At 36.3% G+C, this 17,425-nt stretch overlaps 1 protein-coding gene across 2 annotated transcripts in view; it reads right to left on the bottom strand.

Moving 5' to 3' along the window:
• The window catches only part of ANKRD28 (ankyrin repeat domain 28), a 118,740-nt gene that overhangs the window by 54,777 nt on the left and 46,538 nt on the right, over nucleotides 1-17,425 (bottom strand). For both annotated transcript variants that reach the window (XM_071735563.1, XM_071735562.1), the window contains exon 3: nucleotides 473-551. In XM_071735563.1, the coding sequence (XP_071591664.1) occupies nucleotides 473-551 (79 nt within the window). The remainder of the gene's footprint in view (nucleotides 1-472; nucleotides 552-17,425) is intronic.

The following is a 17,425-nucleotide window of genomic DNA, read 5'->3' as shown; positions in this document are numbered from 1 at the left end:
TCTTTTACAAAACTGGCATTTTGACTTAGTACAAACAAACAGAAAAAAGGATATTTTCATCTGATCCTCATTACATTCTGTGAATTTAAGTCAGTAGCAGAAGATACTTGAAAAATAACGTAACCAACTCCAGATGCCATTTCTATATTCAACTTTGTTTTTTAGAAGGCCAAAGCAATGGTGCTAACCTCTACCAATAGCATAATTCTTTAAACTAAATTCTTTAAACTAAACTACCTAAAACTGAACAAACTACAAATAAAACAATTGCAGCTGAGAAAGCTTTGTACAAATAACTGTTCTAGAGCATAACTAATAACACTGATAAGTCTGGAAACCAACATTTCAGTACAAACATCTTTAATTTTTGACATATTAAATATTACAATAAAGGCTACACAGGTTAAGATCTATATAAATATTTCTTTGAATGTGCATACTTATTTTTTCCATTAACAGGAACAAAACATACCAGATAAAATAAGTAGTTCAATAATTTCTGCATCTCCCAGATAGGCAGCAGCATGTAAAGGGGTCCTTTTCTCATTATCCTGTGGTAAGAGGGGGGAAAAAAGGTTTTATTTAAAATAAAAAAGTATGCTTTAGATTCTGTAGTGAGTTATGAAAAAACACTGCATAAAAGTGCATCTTCTATATATTGTACATTTCATATTTTAGAAAACATAATTACTCTAAAGATGTGAGACACATTTATTAAGACAAGCATGCTTCTCCCCCTAAGAAACTCTTGAATAGCTACATAGTCAACTAGTGTTTTCCTGACATACAGACTGGCAGATGCTTATCACATCTTTACATTAACCCATTAGTTAGAAATCACCATAGACAGGAACTTGAGGGTGTCCTACACAGTTAGAAATGGAGTGTCAGCTTCATACACAACAATTGGTGAAAAATGTTTTCTTTGGAAAGTTTAAGGTTAGTTTCGGCAGTTTGTTGGTTTTTTTTAAACAGAAAATAGAAAAGCAGCTGGAGTGAGTAGGAGCAAAAATACTGAAATCCAATTTCAACTGTTTTGTTTCCTGCAGATAAGCAAAGAGAAGGAAGAGATGCAATTTATTTTGCAGAAAACACTCTGAGACACAAATAAGACCCAGCACTTTCAGTTAGTTAAGGCTGATCTAGGGTCCTTATCAAAATGCAAGTGAGAGAACTTATCCATACACAGTACATACTGATCAAGATTCCCTTTTGAAAGACTAAGAAAAAGTGCATCTCAACTGTTTCAGGATCAATGCCAATTTTCCTGCACCAGTTTATAGCTTACTCTGAAAAATAAGATTGGTTTCACATCACAGTAAGTGACAGATGCAAGCAAGAATCAACCAGTTTGCTCTCTGAGAGAAGGCTGCTGAGAAATCAGAAAAGAATCAAATCATCAGTCAGCACCCTGGTTCTGGTTGAAGCTCTTCCTTAGATGTCTTCAAATACACTGGGAGTGAAAGATCAAGGTTACAGGCACCAAGAATTTTAAAATTTCAAGCCATTTCTATTATTTCAATGGTTGCACCACAACTACGGTAAAATTAACACACATTTTAATTGCAATCTTATTGTGAAAAGCACTGCTTGCCCATGCCAAAAATCCCTTATTGACTCAATCCCTACTTGAGAGGTAGCACCATACAAGAAGAAAATTAAAGTTCAAGGCAGGAGAGTTCTGATAGCAAAACTTGAGCAGAGACCCATCTGAAATAAACACAATTTCAGAACTTAGAACATTCAACCTCCCTCAAGAGACACACACACACACAACCCTGTTGCAAACAACCTACTCCTTGCTTAGTACCTGCTCAGAAGTTACACAGTCACCATCATATCAATGTTTCCTAATGCAATTTTTTAAATTACACACAAGTAATTCACAATTGAGCAATGCAAACCTGATGTCAATGCACTTTGAGTAAGGAATCAATACCACTTATTTATCTTTACCACTGTGTAATACTTCACATTACCAAGTACTTGCTAGTATGTCTGAATTGCAGATTACATACTTGTGACAAAAAAGACAGCCCCTGGAACTGGGGAATTGCCATCCAAGGGAAATAAATAAAAAAAAAAAAAAGAAAAAAAGAGATAGGAAAAGAAGCACAAAAGTGCTAAAGGAACTATAAACTACAGTTTAAGGAACAAAGAAACATGAGCATGATATTATACTGTCTGCAATTTTATTGCAGAACTGGAGAAAATAAGATGGCCCATGAGTACATCCTTCTGTACAGACAGCATTCACTCAGGAACACAAGGAGAAACTGCATTCCCCACTTAAAGAGCAAATCTCATTATCAAAACTTTAATTGCATGTGCTGTTGATTTGGTTTTTTTGTGGCTGGTTTTATTGGTTTTGTTTTTTTAAAAAAAATCTTAGTCATACAAGTCATGCAAGTAACCAATCTGATATAACCAAAGAGAAAACTTGTAGTAAAATATTAGAGAAAAGGGAGCTGTTTGTCTAGAAAATTGCAGACCACCACACCTCATATATATTTTTGTGAAACATCTATGTTTCTGATAAATTCAAGCCACATATCTCCAAAAATCTAACCTCTACTAATGGAAATTATTGATCATCCCTAAACCACCAGGATACAAGCACAAAAGCAGCTAAAACACAGCAACTTTTCCACTCCAGCACTCCTGTGTTTCCAAGCTGTGTGTTCCCAGTCACGCAAATATTTCAGTTTTGCTGCTACGAAGCTGACAGCTGAAAAAATACTCAAAACCCAGCTCCCAGTTCTGCAGCAGGGAGAACAAACTGGGAGGATATATATTGCAGAGGGCTGGTGGAAATTTCCCTGCTCTAAAGCATCAGGGCAGCCCTGCTGGGATGCTCACAGCTTGTCATCTTCTGGGTCAGCTCCAGGGCTTGGTATTTCAACAATCCCAAGCCCCAGGGTCTCTATTGACCACAAGTATTCTGCATGCTGAAGGTGCCCTGAGATCTTTTTTTCCCAGTTTCACAGCTGGCACTTTATGTTGCTTCCAAACAATTTTTTAACTTTGTCTGTGAGAAAAGTTTCTGATCCAGTACATAAAAACCTGTTTTTCAGAACTTCTTACAAAAGCAGAAATGTTGCATTCACCAAGCTCTCATCAATATGCAAAAGTCTGCTTCCATTAAAAGAAAATTCTAATTTTGCTCCATCTGAAGTCTTACATTTTATTGGCAAGTTTTAATAAATGAAATTTTTGTACAAGTAAAGACACTTCTGTATTTTAAATGCTACTAAAATACTGCTGTGCAGATCAGCTTTTTATTGAACAGTAGTTATCATTTGATGAATGAATTTCGTCTGCACATGCTGCATAAAAAGGATTAAAAATAAATAACACTAATGAAGCTTTCAGTTTTATTAAGCAACTTTGGAAGCAGACATCTTGCAGCACTGATAAATCATACTGAACTAAATGTTGTCCCTAGTGCTGTCCCTTTGATTTGATGAACTTAAGCAACACTAAAAGAAATTTTTCAAAATGTCTGTTTCAGACTGTGTTACAACATGAGAAATGAACAGGGGAAAAGGCTTTATGACCATGAAAACCAAAGATGAAACAAAGGTTCTTCATAATCCCCCATAACCTAGGACAAAGGTAACGCCACCTTCCTGTTCATTTTACCTTAAGCATAGGATTTAACAGTTTCATTGGTTATTTAATGGATCAGAACTTCTACAATGGACATCTCTTTGGCTAATTCAAACACACACCATTAGCCTCTCTTTTTGAAGTAGAAAGTATCTTTGAGATGTAACAATTTATCCCTCATTTGAAAATGATTCAGCACTGATTGAGAGTAACTACATACAAATACAGAGAGCTTTAAGGAGCTAAATGCCTTAAAGGCAGATCACTCTTATCCCAACCTATCCAGCAAGACTGTCATATCCTTGCTGGGTGTAGTACAATATAACTTGTACTAACCCTTCAGATGGTTCAACATCCACTAATTTGATATCTTTGAATTAAAGCATTAAAAACAACAACAAAACCAAACCAACAAAACAAGAGTACAAATTTCCCCTTCACAAAAACTCTTCTATCTTATTTGTTCTTCAAAACCAAATTTGCAATTAAACTTCAAAATACTCTTGTTATTTCATGATCACAATTACAAAATCTCATTTAATGGGTGTTTTCTGCTATATCACTTGTCAGCTGTCTGCTTCAATACCATCTGTTCCTGGCAGAAACCAACCTTAAATACACAATCATAAATCTTTAAAGAGTTTCAATTCCTACATACCCTGTAATATCTTTAATAAACATCTCTCACAAGTGGAACTATTTTTAAATTTAACATTTCACTTGGTGTATTTTCCAGTTAGAGAGAAAGCATGATTTGTAACTCCTGGTATAAGAGCACAATAACAAAATACTTCACATTCTTTGATGGTGTCCAATAGCACAGAGGTCTCTCTCAGTGTGAAGTCCCAGTACTACACTGAATTTTCTTTGCAGATCTTGCTTGTTTTTTTCAATTGTCATTCGTTAAGGCAGAGTAACTGTCTAAATATTTTTTTATTGTTCCTCAACACAGAATAGAACACATCTAAATAGCTGGCTTTTACATTTCAGCTTTAAACTTTACAGAAGTATATTATAGATACACAATTCTATAATTGACACCACTAGCCCTTTGGAAGTATGCCCAATCACAAAGTGTTACTCTAAAAACACATAACTAGAATTTGAAAATTAGTTGTATTACTGTCAAATGGAAGTGGAAGAGAAAAATTAAGTATTAGGCTTTCAAATCTTGTAAATCTGTGACTAATTTCATATTCTAACCTCAAGTTTAATTAACCTGCTATTTCTTTGGATTTTTTTCCCCAGTATTTCTTAATCCTCAGAACTTGACATTGTCAAAAAACTACTACACTTCTAATTCTGGGTGACATGATTTGTAGAATCAGACATCTATTCTCCCACCAAATTTCAAATTTAAGATGCAGCTCTTATATAGTGAGCAAAAGCTTACCAAGTGACAGTAATGGGCTTTTGCATTCTTAGAAACAGGAGGAAAGCATCTCATTAGCCACAAAAAACCCCCAAACATATTGCACAGCTAACCACAAAGTACCCTTTCAAGCCAGATGATAGGTACCTCAGAACTGACATGACTAAATTTATCATGATTTATCATTAATTTCTTGAACTAATGCCAGAATTTCTTGAACTAAGAACAAATCTAGACTTCCAAGCAGACACAAAAAAAACTAGTAGGAATTTTTGCCCTCCTCTGGAGATCCTGTCTTGTAGGAGAAAAGAAGCATCTGTAGTAACAAGGGTCCTTCAGCTGTAACCTGCTAAACTCCACTGCTGTTTCTAGTTAAGACCTTTAGTACCAGTTTAAGAGTGTATGCTCTTTGACTTAATTCTAGGTAACAGTAACAAAAACTTTCACACTGTGGATTAAACCATTAAATTCTTTGTGAGTGCCACCATAGCTCTAGAAGACCCTAAAAACTGGATGGCAGCAGTAGGCACACACAGTAACAAAACCAAAGGCAAGTCAGAAGAGAACTACAAACCAGCCTGGAGAAGGGTCAGAGAAACCCTGTTTTAGGAAACACCAAGAGCTTATACAAACACACGAATGTCACTCTAAGCATGCATGTTCTTCAACAGCAAAAACTCAGTTTTCTCAATTACTACAAAAAATAATAATTAAAAAAAAAAAATCCCCAAACCAGGTAATTTTTACACAAAGTAACCAGAAAGCACAGTACTTTTAGACTGTTAGAAGGACAGAGCATTAGCTATGTTATTGCAAGGAAGACAGTAACTCTCCTATCCAAAATTTGGTTTTTCAAATCAAAATCAAACACTGAGCTGTTCAGCTGTTCAATCAAACCGTAGAGCTGTTCAGGTTTTGCATATGGGCACGTTTCAGAAACAGGTTATAAGTTTAACCTGGGTCTGGGTGAATGGGGCAAAAGAGGGAGGCACTCATGCTAACTGAGTGGAGTTAACAACTGCAGAAATGGACAATTCTGATTTTGACACTCATGGAAGTGATAAAAGGCTAAGAAAGTTGGCTAGAAAAATTTTCGAACGGTATCTCTATTCCCACCTTGAGAAATGAATGAAAAACAGAATGAACATAGGATAGGAAACCTCCTTGTGGGACAATAAGGTATCTGCCATGATGAGAGATTGGGTGGTGGTGGGGGGTAAAGTATCCTACAGGGGAGTTCTAGAGTCTGTAATAATGGTTACGGTTATGTATGTTACAATGCACTTCCTTACAGGACAGTTGTCCTTCCTTTTCTGGTTATTAGAACATGTCAGGCAATTATGTTTCTTCATTAACAAAAAACCTGGAGTGTACTTGAAGTCTTACAGAAAAATAGCATGTCAAACATTGGAGTGTTTCCTTTACCAAGAGGGGAATCATACTGTCTCTCACGTATCATTTCACATTACAGGGACACAAAGACAAATGGTAATACCCACCGAGGAGGAGGCAGGGAAGATATGACATTGCATGGCTTTGCTGTCTGGACATATTTTGTAATCCCAAAAGCATCATCGTTTAAACTGATGCCTCCAGGCATCTTTTAAATGGAATTTCTGCCATTGAATTTGAAGTTCAAGTTCACAGAGCAGCACTAAAAACCACTGGAATTATTTTACTTCCCATTCAGTTAATGATCATTTGATTCTACTCAAGTAGTAAAACTGAAACTCATTAAAACCTCTTATCTTCACTGAACCATCACACACAATCCATCCAGAAAATAAAATCTATTTTATAAATAAAAAGCACACTGAAAGTTTGGTTTCTTTTTGAAATGCCTGAAACAGCAATATCAATCTGCTTGGAATCATTAAAACTAATTTGGCACAGAAAAAAACATGAAGCATTCATATGTACTATCATGATATAGTATATTGTAACATTCATGTCTCTTCTACCATTCTTATCAAAATCCCTTGTTTTTAAAAACTAGATAGCTCAGTTGTATCCTTCTAGTATACCCAAGAAATTACTGAAAAGACATTTAATAAAAATTGCACAAATAATATAAAGAATTCAAGTTACATAAACAATAATAGAATGCCACAGTACTATTTGTCCAAAAGACTTTCTGGTCTTTAATATCAACACTTAGCAGAACAACTTGACAGGAAGGGGATGGAAGAAAATCTGCTGGTTCAACTTCCACAGAATCCTAAACCCCAATGACCAGAGCAACTTAGGGAAGTGTAACTTGGAATGCAAGTTTGCACTACACCACATAGAAACACTGGCAGAAAGGGAAACTGACATTCAGAACAAGTCATACTGTTAAATAGCACTGTTCTGGATATCTTTTCAGAGAATTAAGTCTTCAAATGATAGTTGTCTTACGTCATCAGGCACAAAAGACTATTCACAGGTAACTGTTTGAAGTCCTGTCCACTTAAAACCAAGACAGCAAAAGAAAGACAAACAAAAATAAAAAGAAACAAGTCACATTCAGTGCAAGGAGCAGCTATTGAGCTTCAGCCCTATCTAGGATAAAGGTGGCTGGACCCCAGATCCCACAGTCTCAGAGAACAAGAGGGAAAAATTCTACTTTAAAGATGTACACTCAAAAAATGTAAGTTATTTTGATGTGGTCAAGGTGTGAGTGAGATTTAGTTCATGAGCATTCCTTGTTTTCAAGGTGGTCGTGAAGTACTAAATCTTCAAAAATAACCTGTTTTCCTATGAAGGCAGGCAAAAATTTATGGAATACAGAATGCTTCTTTTTTCATTTAGTTTCTGGAAGACCTGCTTTTCTCTGCCAATGACTAGAGAATCAAGGTAATTTTCCTACTTTTGTTAGAAGTTATGTTACTTCTGAAGGTCAAAAATTATCAATCACAACACAGGACAAGAGGGCTTGTAGCATTGATAGACATTGCATCCTTCTCACAGATAAAGAAGTACACAGCAAAAAGACTTTTATAAATGGAGTCAAGTATTTCATAAGATGTATTTTGAAACAATCAATCATCTGTATATTTTTCCACTTCCAACTAAGTAATCTCAAAAAGCTCTCTTCAGTTTTTGTATTTTGAAAGCACTAATTTAAGAGTGCTTTTTGGAAATAAATGTCTTCTCATACCCTTCGACTTTTATGTCTCATGTGGGTTTTGTAGCACTATGGTAATTCTCACTAATTTGTTTTTTTGAACTCACATACAGAACAAGCACAGCTTTTAAGAAAAGCTGAGCCTAATGTCTACACAACTGCTAGGATTGCTTGTGGGTGAACTCAAGCATCCATTTGGGTATTGGATAAGGACCTGAATAACTGAGCAGGTTTTGTGAGCTGCTCTCTTTCACTGGAAGTTCCAACATTAAGAATTTGGTGCCATTTATCACTTAATAAAGGCTACTGAATTCTTGCCCAATACATAGAACAAATAAAGAGCTATTCTCTACACTTTGTTAGAAGCAACTTGATCTCACAGTACAGCTGAGACATTCTGGGTGTATTTTCTTTCCCTTAATTTCCTTTAACAGACCATCTTTTAGGGCCAAGACTGTTACTATACTAGACTATTTGGGGGGTGGTGGTGGGAACAGGGATGCCAACAGCAAAAAAACCCTGTAATTAAAATTAAAACATACTCAAAAAAAACCCTCTATAGCATTAAAAACTACATGCCATTAGAAAATACATTATTGTGGCTTTGCCCCTCTCAAATGCCAAGTATGTGATTTCTAAACCTTCACCTGATATGTATGGCAGAAATAGTTCCCAGCATTTAATTGCAATGGAGTTGCTGATAAGAAAAATTATAAGTAAATGTGAAACTATTGTTGAAAAAAAGAATGCAGCATATGAAAATGATGGACCTTCCACAGTGACAGCAGAGTGATGTGGAGCACATTACGTAACCCAGCCTGCTCTGGTTGATCAGGCTGAACGAGGGACAGTGGCTGCCTCATCTTACTCTGTCATCTGTCTGTAATATTTGAGGACATGAGCAAGAAAATATGCCAAGGGAGAAAACAGTACAATACAGGCTCTGTTTATGCTCCAGTGAAAGATCACACCACACTAGGTAAGGTATGCACATCTCCATCCCAGTTTAAATCCACCACATTACGTTCAGGCCAATGACACTTTTGTTCAGAAAAGCTGGGGTTTTGGCCTTTTTCATGGCAAAGGCTTGTGCTGGAATGAGAACCCTATGTGTGTCTGATCTAAATCAGGTAACTATCTCACTAAATGCATCATCTTGGTGACAGCAAAAGATTAGGTTTTTCAGATTTTGCTTTTCATGTTAGCACATCTTCTTGGGAGTAAGCTGAAATGTTTTGTTTGTGTGTTAAGTTCAATACCTTCATCAAGTAGGGTCATCTAGCTGCTACACACAAAGTCCATCTCTTAAGAGACCCTTGCACTATTCTGAACTCCTGACTCAAAATAGCCTCAAACATAATCTATGCTAATACAGAGACAAAGAGTCAGCCAAGTCTTGCAGAACATTATCTCTTCTGAAGACGAGAGAGTCAAAAAAACCTCCACCCAACAATGTGTCTGCAACAGAAAACAAAGTCCCCAAATCTACCACCAAAGAAACCAAACAGAAAACCTCTACTAGTGAGGATCAAAATTCCTGGTAATTTTAGGATAAAAGTATTTAATTTTCACTGTTCCTTAGGCTAAGTGGCTAGCAGATAAGCTTAGAAGATAACTTATTATAGGAAGAGCTAAGCTAGCAGCAATTACAGCAAGACATTTGCACTCTTCTGAGACACTAAGTTAGCATCATGTAATTTATTCTTAAGTTATCATAATTACATATACCCTTTCGTACATAACTAGTATTTCATGCAAATAAACACTAAAATAAAATTAATATTCAGGAAGGATGAGACAAAAGTAGAATTTTATTAAAGCCTGTGAAGAGAATAGAATTCCACTTATTTTGTAGATGGAAAGGTAGATGTTGATATCATAGGCCTGAGAAAAAAAAAAATCATATTCCAGACAGACATTGCCTCTGAACTTTTAGGGCATGCCTTTGGGCAAGGGCTCAGAGATCTCTTACTGCAAAAGGAACTTCCAGTTCCTTTGTCCTCACACTTGACACCAGTATGAGCCTTTCCAGACCTCACAGTCACCCTCCATCTTGGGCATTTATGGGATAGCTCTACCTACAATATGTATTTACCTTGAGTAGAGCCTGTGTAAAAAGGTCCAAACTGTATGAAAGAAATAATTGTTTTTACTGATAGTGCATTAGATATTCTGCAGTGGATACATAAGGCAGCTTTAATCACTTTCAACATGGACAGAGTTATCTTGTCCAAAAGTATGCTGAATATACAAGAAAGTTTTCACCCAGAAAATAACTGCAAAACATCAGTAAATTCAAACCCTATCTTGCTGTTACCAACAATGCATTCCTTAAGGACTGAGTCAGTGCGGGAGTTAATGCACATTAAGTCTACTGAGCTTTTTACTTCTCTCTGCTCTTCCAGTGGGGATGTTCTGTTCTCAAATACCAATCCTTTTCTTGACAGGCAGAGCAACTGCCAGCAGTAACCCCAGTAAGCTCTAACTATTCAAGACTTTGCTTCTAGCTTGTTTTGTAAAATCAGCAGGAAATGTAGAATTTCAATTGCACTTTGAAGGTTACAATCTTAAGCAGTAATCACTAAAAGCAACATGGCAAATCAGACATGATCTACAAAATCATTATCATTAAGAATCACACTGGAGACCCAAGTACAAAATAATTGAAACACATTTAAATTTGATCTAATTATCCACAGCTCTCTATGTCAGCACCATTTTTTTAAGATGTGAAAGAAACAACAACGACCAAACAAAACCTGTCTGTCAAATCTCCAATTACTGTAAAACAAATTCAATGTACAACCAATATGGTAAAAACACTGCCATGCAGCCATCCAAGCTTGTTTGTCCAGTCTAGCAAACAGTATAACCATATTAGCATAGCACAGGGTGAGCTCACAAGACCTAATGAGAAGCAGGATATATTAGCCTAAGTAGCACACCATACCAATATTAATGCATACTAAGTCTCAGAGTACTTCACAGTGCCCATACAAGGCAGCACCATGCCATGTGAATACATTCTTCTTTTCAGAAAATCCTGCCCTTTATAATGGTAACTTTATGAGAATACACTGTACAAAGTAGCAGTCTGCTGAGATTAGATTATTCCATAACTCTGTTCAAGGTTTGTATCACTCTAATAAGAGTGACAATTCAATTTGCACAGGATAAATAGTGTTACCTACATGAACCAAGGGTTTATTTTCCTCTCTGGACTGGCAAGGTTCTCTCATTAAGGGTTTTGATTCTGAAGAAAAATGCCTAATTATACAGATATGATTTTAAACATTCTGTATCTGTTTTTACATCAGAAGAGGAACTCGACGCCATTTGGATGCACATTATATGGAGCCTGAAAAACATGATTCACTCTCTAAACCACTAAAAAGGAAGTAAGATATCTGATTATTCATTACAGATGAAATGCCTGAAAAACATTCCACACTAATAAAAGGAAACCCACAACTTTAAAGAAACAGTAAGTAACTGCTACATTATGAATTTGTATCTTCTTTGAGTAGCTGGTGGATCTTCTTTACAATATATAACTTGCAGCAAGTTTCCACAACACTTGGGAGAAACAGGTCTCCAAAGTTCTCTGTTTCTCTCATCAGTCAGGCTTCAGATCCACAGATCAAACAGCCTCATATCAGATCCCTTAGAAGTGGAAGATGTCCTATACAAAAAACTTCCCTTCATCCCTCACAGCAGTTTCTTCTTATCCCTTCAGATACATAAGATGAATATTCACGTTTTCAAGAGCTGACTTAATTCTTTACAAAAATAACCCCTGGACATACTCATAAGGTGGTGCAGAACTCCACCTACTCCCTTGTAACACCTCATTAAAACTTGAGCATGTTAGACAGCAACTCTTTTAGAAGCTGACTTTGTATCTTGTTAACTGAACACCACACAGATTTGCCTGTGCTATTCATATAATGTCCCTCTTAAAATCAACTCCTAGACCTTACATATAAGAAGACACTTCCACACCATGTTAAAACTGATGCAATGCTGTCAGTTCTGAGCAGTCAGAAACCGCTCCTGTTTGCACAGCACCAGAAACACTCTCCCAAAATATTGGATTGTTGACAGAATTTTTATGTTATTCTTTAGATGTAAAGAAATTTCAATGATGGCTGCACAGGAAACTGAGGTTCCTGTTTGCAGTGGAAACATTAAGAAAGTTTAGTACAAAGTACTAAAGTACAAAGATCAAGATGCAGAAAGCAATAAAGTGAATTGACAAGCACATTGTCCAAGCAAAATTTTAAGGAGAAAAATTGATCTGGGTCTTGCTCTAAAGCCATATTTTAATAGATGTCAGTGGACAAACATGACTGAGCTGTGTATTACCATTAGTCTCTGAGGTTATGTATTTTCTTCTCTCCCATCTGTACGAAAAACGTATGTACATATACCTCATTCAAAATATAAACATACAAAATCAAATAAAGCCATTAACTATTTAAAAAACCTCTATCTAATTAATAAGACTTCAAAGAGCTTTTGTAAAGATCTGTTCTGAGTAACTTATGTAGTACAGTTCCGAGTACAGTTATTGTTATTCAGATGAGTAACAAAAATCCTTCAAGAAAGAGCAGTAGAAGTGTCTGAAGGCAACTCAGCTTGTTTTGTGATATATGCCCATCCTGACAACTTCACCTGCTTTCTGCAAGGTCTCACTGCCCACCACTTTGTCCAGCAAAACATTTGTCACTCTGCTCTGGCACCAGAGCTGGGCTCCAGGCAGAAGTTACCTGGCAGGAGCTGCTGCACTGACTCCAGGCCTGTGTTTCTCAGCAGTGGATTGTTACTGCCAGGATTCCAGTATTTGTTTAGACAGGAATGCTTTATTTGCTTTTTGAACACCTACAGTGATTTCAAAGGACTGTTCTCGGTGACAATTCATTATACATTTACTGTCATTAACATTAGATAAGCTATCATATTTTAAAAATATATATATACACACATTTTACATATAAGTTGTATGTGTATAAGCACATAGGCATGCACACACGTACAGGTCTTTTCAATATACACTTCTTATTTGCAGGAAAACTAGGAGCAAGTCACTGTGCTTAATAATCCAAAGGACAAAATGGAATTAAAACAGTTTACAAATAACATTCAACTAAACAGAAAGCTTTCTAATGCAAACTAAAAACAACTCCAAAGTTGAACAGAATTTTAAATGGATAAATTATTTGAAAAATTAGCAAGCAGCTTTAAAACAATTTTTCCTCTAGGCCTGACTGATAAAACCTGAAACTATAGATCTTAAGAATCCCACTAGCAATAAGTAACATATTATAGAAGAGAGCAATCTATAATATCTATATCTGTTCTTATTCTCTGAGAGTAAGTGTTCTCAATAGGGAAAACCATGCAAATATTATGTACTTTATTAATTCATCAAGTGTCACTATTTTCACTAGATACTTATCTGCTGTAATTAGAGATACAAGATACTATAACATTTTTTGAGAGGGTCTTAGATTTAAGATTGTTTTTCATAGGTCCAAATAGTGCACTCCTCCAAGATATTATTACAATACATTCAGATTGTCACTCTAGATCATTCAAGTTACAATTTAATGCTCATCTCCAATTGGAAATTTCAAAGTAACTCCATATTTTAAAATGTGACTGATAATTAAAAACAAAATAAAACAAAATAAAATGTATGCCAGATTGAAACTCTCTAGCAATTACCTCAAATAAGAACAAAAAAGCTAATACACTCAGGTATTAAGATAGCAGTTAAAAAAAATATATAAAAATTGTGCTCTTCGGAGTATTTTACTATTTTCTGCATGCTTAATTCCTTTCTTGCCAGACAAGTGTTGCCTGCACAGTCTGTCCTGCCAGGGAATTCAATAAAATGCTGCTTACAGTACCAAATACGTTAGTGCAAGTTTCTATTGCCAGCTCCAGCTGCCAATAAAGAAGTCCTTTATGCAAATGGTCTGCTTTGCCTGCAGGAAACTGACAAAATAGCTACCAAGTTAGCAAACCCATACCCTCTCACCTCTTCATAAACACTTGAAGAGTTAAAAACTGTGCACAATTCTTGCTTAGTCTTTGCTACATGATGTTAGCTTTTAACTATTATTTTTTCTCACCAGTTTAGATAGAAAAGCCACAGGCTCTGATTGCCAGAAGCTTTATCTAAGTAACAAGAGGTGTTACGGATGGATTGGCCTGGAAAATTATTTCCCTGAAAGCATATTCCAGGTGGAGCAAATCACAAACTATTGCAAAACAACAGTTCTCTGATCAATAGTCATAATATTCCTACAGTGGAAAACAGTATGATCTGGGGACACCTGTCTTTCCATTGCTTCTACCTGGCCCAGACAAAACTCTGAAAAACTGTGAAAGTTTTCAACTACTACTTTCAAAACCATTTCCACTCCCTGTTAATAGCAGCCTCTCTGAATCCCCTCAGTATCAAAGAAACACAGATGAACCACTGCTATTTGAAAAGCATCACATATTCACCTGCTCTGAACGACTTCTTTCAGTTGTGTAATTACTGAATTAGACAGCAATTAGTTTTCCACATAACAAGACCCTCTTAATACACTCAATAGATACAGAATTTATTTGTAAGATCAGATCATTGAACTCTACTACATTTTTCATATTTTGTCTAAGTCATATTTCAGCTAAGTAATTCAGGTTTCCCTATTCTAAACTGCACTCTCAAGTCTGTAAAAAAACTCCAACAAAACAGTTACCCCACAACAGTTCAACCCACAAGATTTAAGTATAAAGATGGATGTCATACATTCATTACCTATTTTTTCTATTTAATCTCTTTTAGGACTTTGCTGATGAATACCAGCATCACAAAGAATCTTCGTTTTTAATCTGTACTTTGACTTTCATTATTAATTCCTAAATTACTAGGATACTTAAGACCCTCAATCTAACTCTTCTGGTACCCAGACATAATGCTGTAGGAGAAGGCCAGGTTGGATTGGGCTTTGAGTAACTTGATCTAGTGGGAGATATCCCTGCCCATGCAAGGGGGTTGGAACTACATGATCTTGAAGGTCCCTTCAAATCTGAACCATTTCATGATTCTAAGTCCTAGACTAGACTAACAAACCAACTTTCCTCCTCTTTCAGTCAATGCAATGACGTGCAGAGTAAAATGAATTAAAAAATTAACTGGTGGCCAAATAAGCCATCACATGTTACCCTTGTATGACAACCAGCAACATTCCCCTACTATGCAAACAACACAAACAAGAAGTTATGCAAACCCACATTTGTTAAGGGCCAGAAAGGGAGCCCACACCTCTACTGAAAATGATCAATTTACACAGCAACCCTACTGCTCAGAGTAACAAAGTCAGACACACACACTTAGCCCTCCAGTTTGTCCCTAGCACATTGGTGCTGCTGGCTGATATCCCTTGCCAGCCCCAGAAACAAAGCTTGGGATTTACAGGCAGCACTTCATTGCTGTCTAATGCAGGTGGAGGGCATGGAGGGCAAACAAGATTCTTTTGGTTCTATGGTTTTGTTTTCTTCTCTTTTCCTTTCTTCCCAAAATAGTAGCACAGGTGAGCTTTTATTTTATTTTTTGGTTACTTACTAAAGAAAAGGCCCATTAAATCAAGAGCTGCCCTGGATGTCCAGTAGTGCAGAACAGAAATTATACAGATAACCTTGGCTGCTGCAGTCCTTAGTACATTAGGTGAAATTTCACTTTCCCATCTTCTATTTTGCATTGGGAAAAAAGTTCCACCAACTCATACAGAAAACAGCTTCAACATATGTTCCATAGTTTAAATCTGTTTTAACCTCACAACGCATAAGCAATAAAATACAGGTGTTCCATCTTTATGTCACTTATCACATATGCCAATATGACTGTTTTAAACAGGAGCAGTGAGCACTTTTGAACATTGGGAGAGATCTGTGTGATTTTGTGATTCCTCCAAAAAGAGTGCTTGTTTGGCTTTAGTATGAAAAGAGCAAGGGGCACATTGACACCAGTTCCAGAGAGGATCAGATGTTTATCCCCTTGGCTAAGTTCAAGTGCAATTGGGTTATATGAACTGCATATTGGGTTACCTGAAGTATCACTTCTCATGGCAAGAAATATTATCCTAATAGGTCTAAGAAAAGGATTCTGATTTTGAACAATTATTTCAATAGTCGGGCCTGCAGCCTTTAAATAATTTTGGCCAGTGAGCTGGCAATCCCTACACAAAATTATGTTGTTAAAAATAGTTGAGATAAAATATTCTTTTTTCATGACCTTTTAAAGTGAATATACTTCATAGAAGTTATGCTTACAAACAGAAATGGCACCGTTTGCACTAGTGAATAAGCCTTCAAATCTTAAAAACCAAAACAAATCCTGACTTATAACAGGCAATGCTGAAATCATTTAGTTAGCTAAAACTAACTACTGAAAAGCACATAAAATTCACACCACCCATACTAATCCCATTAGCAAGAGTAGGAAATAAACTAATTTAACTAGTAAGGAGATACTAAATGTGTCAGTTATCACACAAGATTTTCCTTACTAATAAGTCTTAAAAGCTCAGGATGATTTAAAAACAAACCAAAAAAACCCCCATATACACACACACACAGAGCATAGCAAGATAGCAAGAGCCATGTGAAACAAGCAGCCACAGTTTCTCAAGGTTCCCAGAGGACAGGAGAAGGAACCCCTTCCCCCCACTTTTTCCATTTAATGGAAGCTCAAGAGAGTTCACTTTTCAAACAGTACCTTTGATCAAAGTTCCTATCAATCAGTTTTGCCTATAAAAATCCTGCACACTTCCAACTTGCAGAGAACACAAGCCTTTTCAAACCATAGTTTAAGCAGCTAGGGATGAAATGAATTTGCTCTTTCTTCACAAAAGATTACAAATACAGAGCAGAATACAATACATACTTTCTAAATCTAGACTGAGACTGTGACTCAAGAAGGCTTGGTGTATCAGGAACAGAGAACAATGTTCTTCCTGAAAAAGCCCTTTTGCTATCAGTACATCACCATGCAGTCTGTGCAAGTTTCTGTGCTGTGACACACAGCAACTCATTAGGAAAGGCCACCATTCTCCATTCTCAGAATCTTTCTAAGTAAAACAACTATGGGGTAGGAGACACAACCTGGTTTAGGATTAATTCTCCAATACAGCCCAACCTGAGTACAATCTTTGCATATGTGCAAAATATCAGTTACCACAGCCTAGGTTTAGGTAGCCAAATACAAATACTCAACTCACATCACCAATTATGATTAAAGATACCACACGCCAAAAATTAAAAGGTAAATTATGATGGATTAT

Source organism: Heliangelus exortis, chromosome 2 (genome assembly GCF_036169615.1).
Source record: "Heliangelus exortis chromosome 2, bHelExo1.hap1, whole genome shotgun sequence".
Lineage (NCBI taxonomy): Eukaryota > Metazoa > Chordata > Aves > Apodiformes > Trochilidae > Heliangelus > Heliangelus exortis.
Note: the sequence above shows the minus strand (reverse complement) of the source record. Positions and strands in the feature narration are given on the sequence as shown.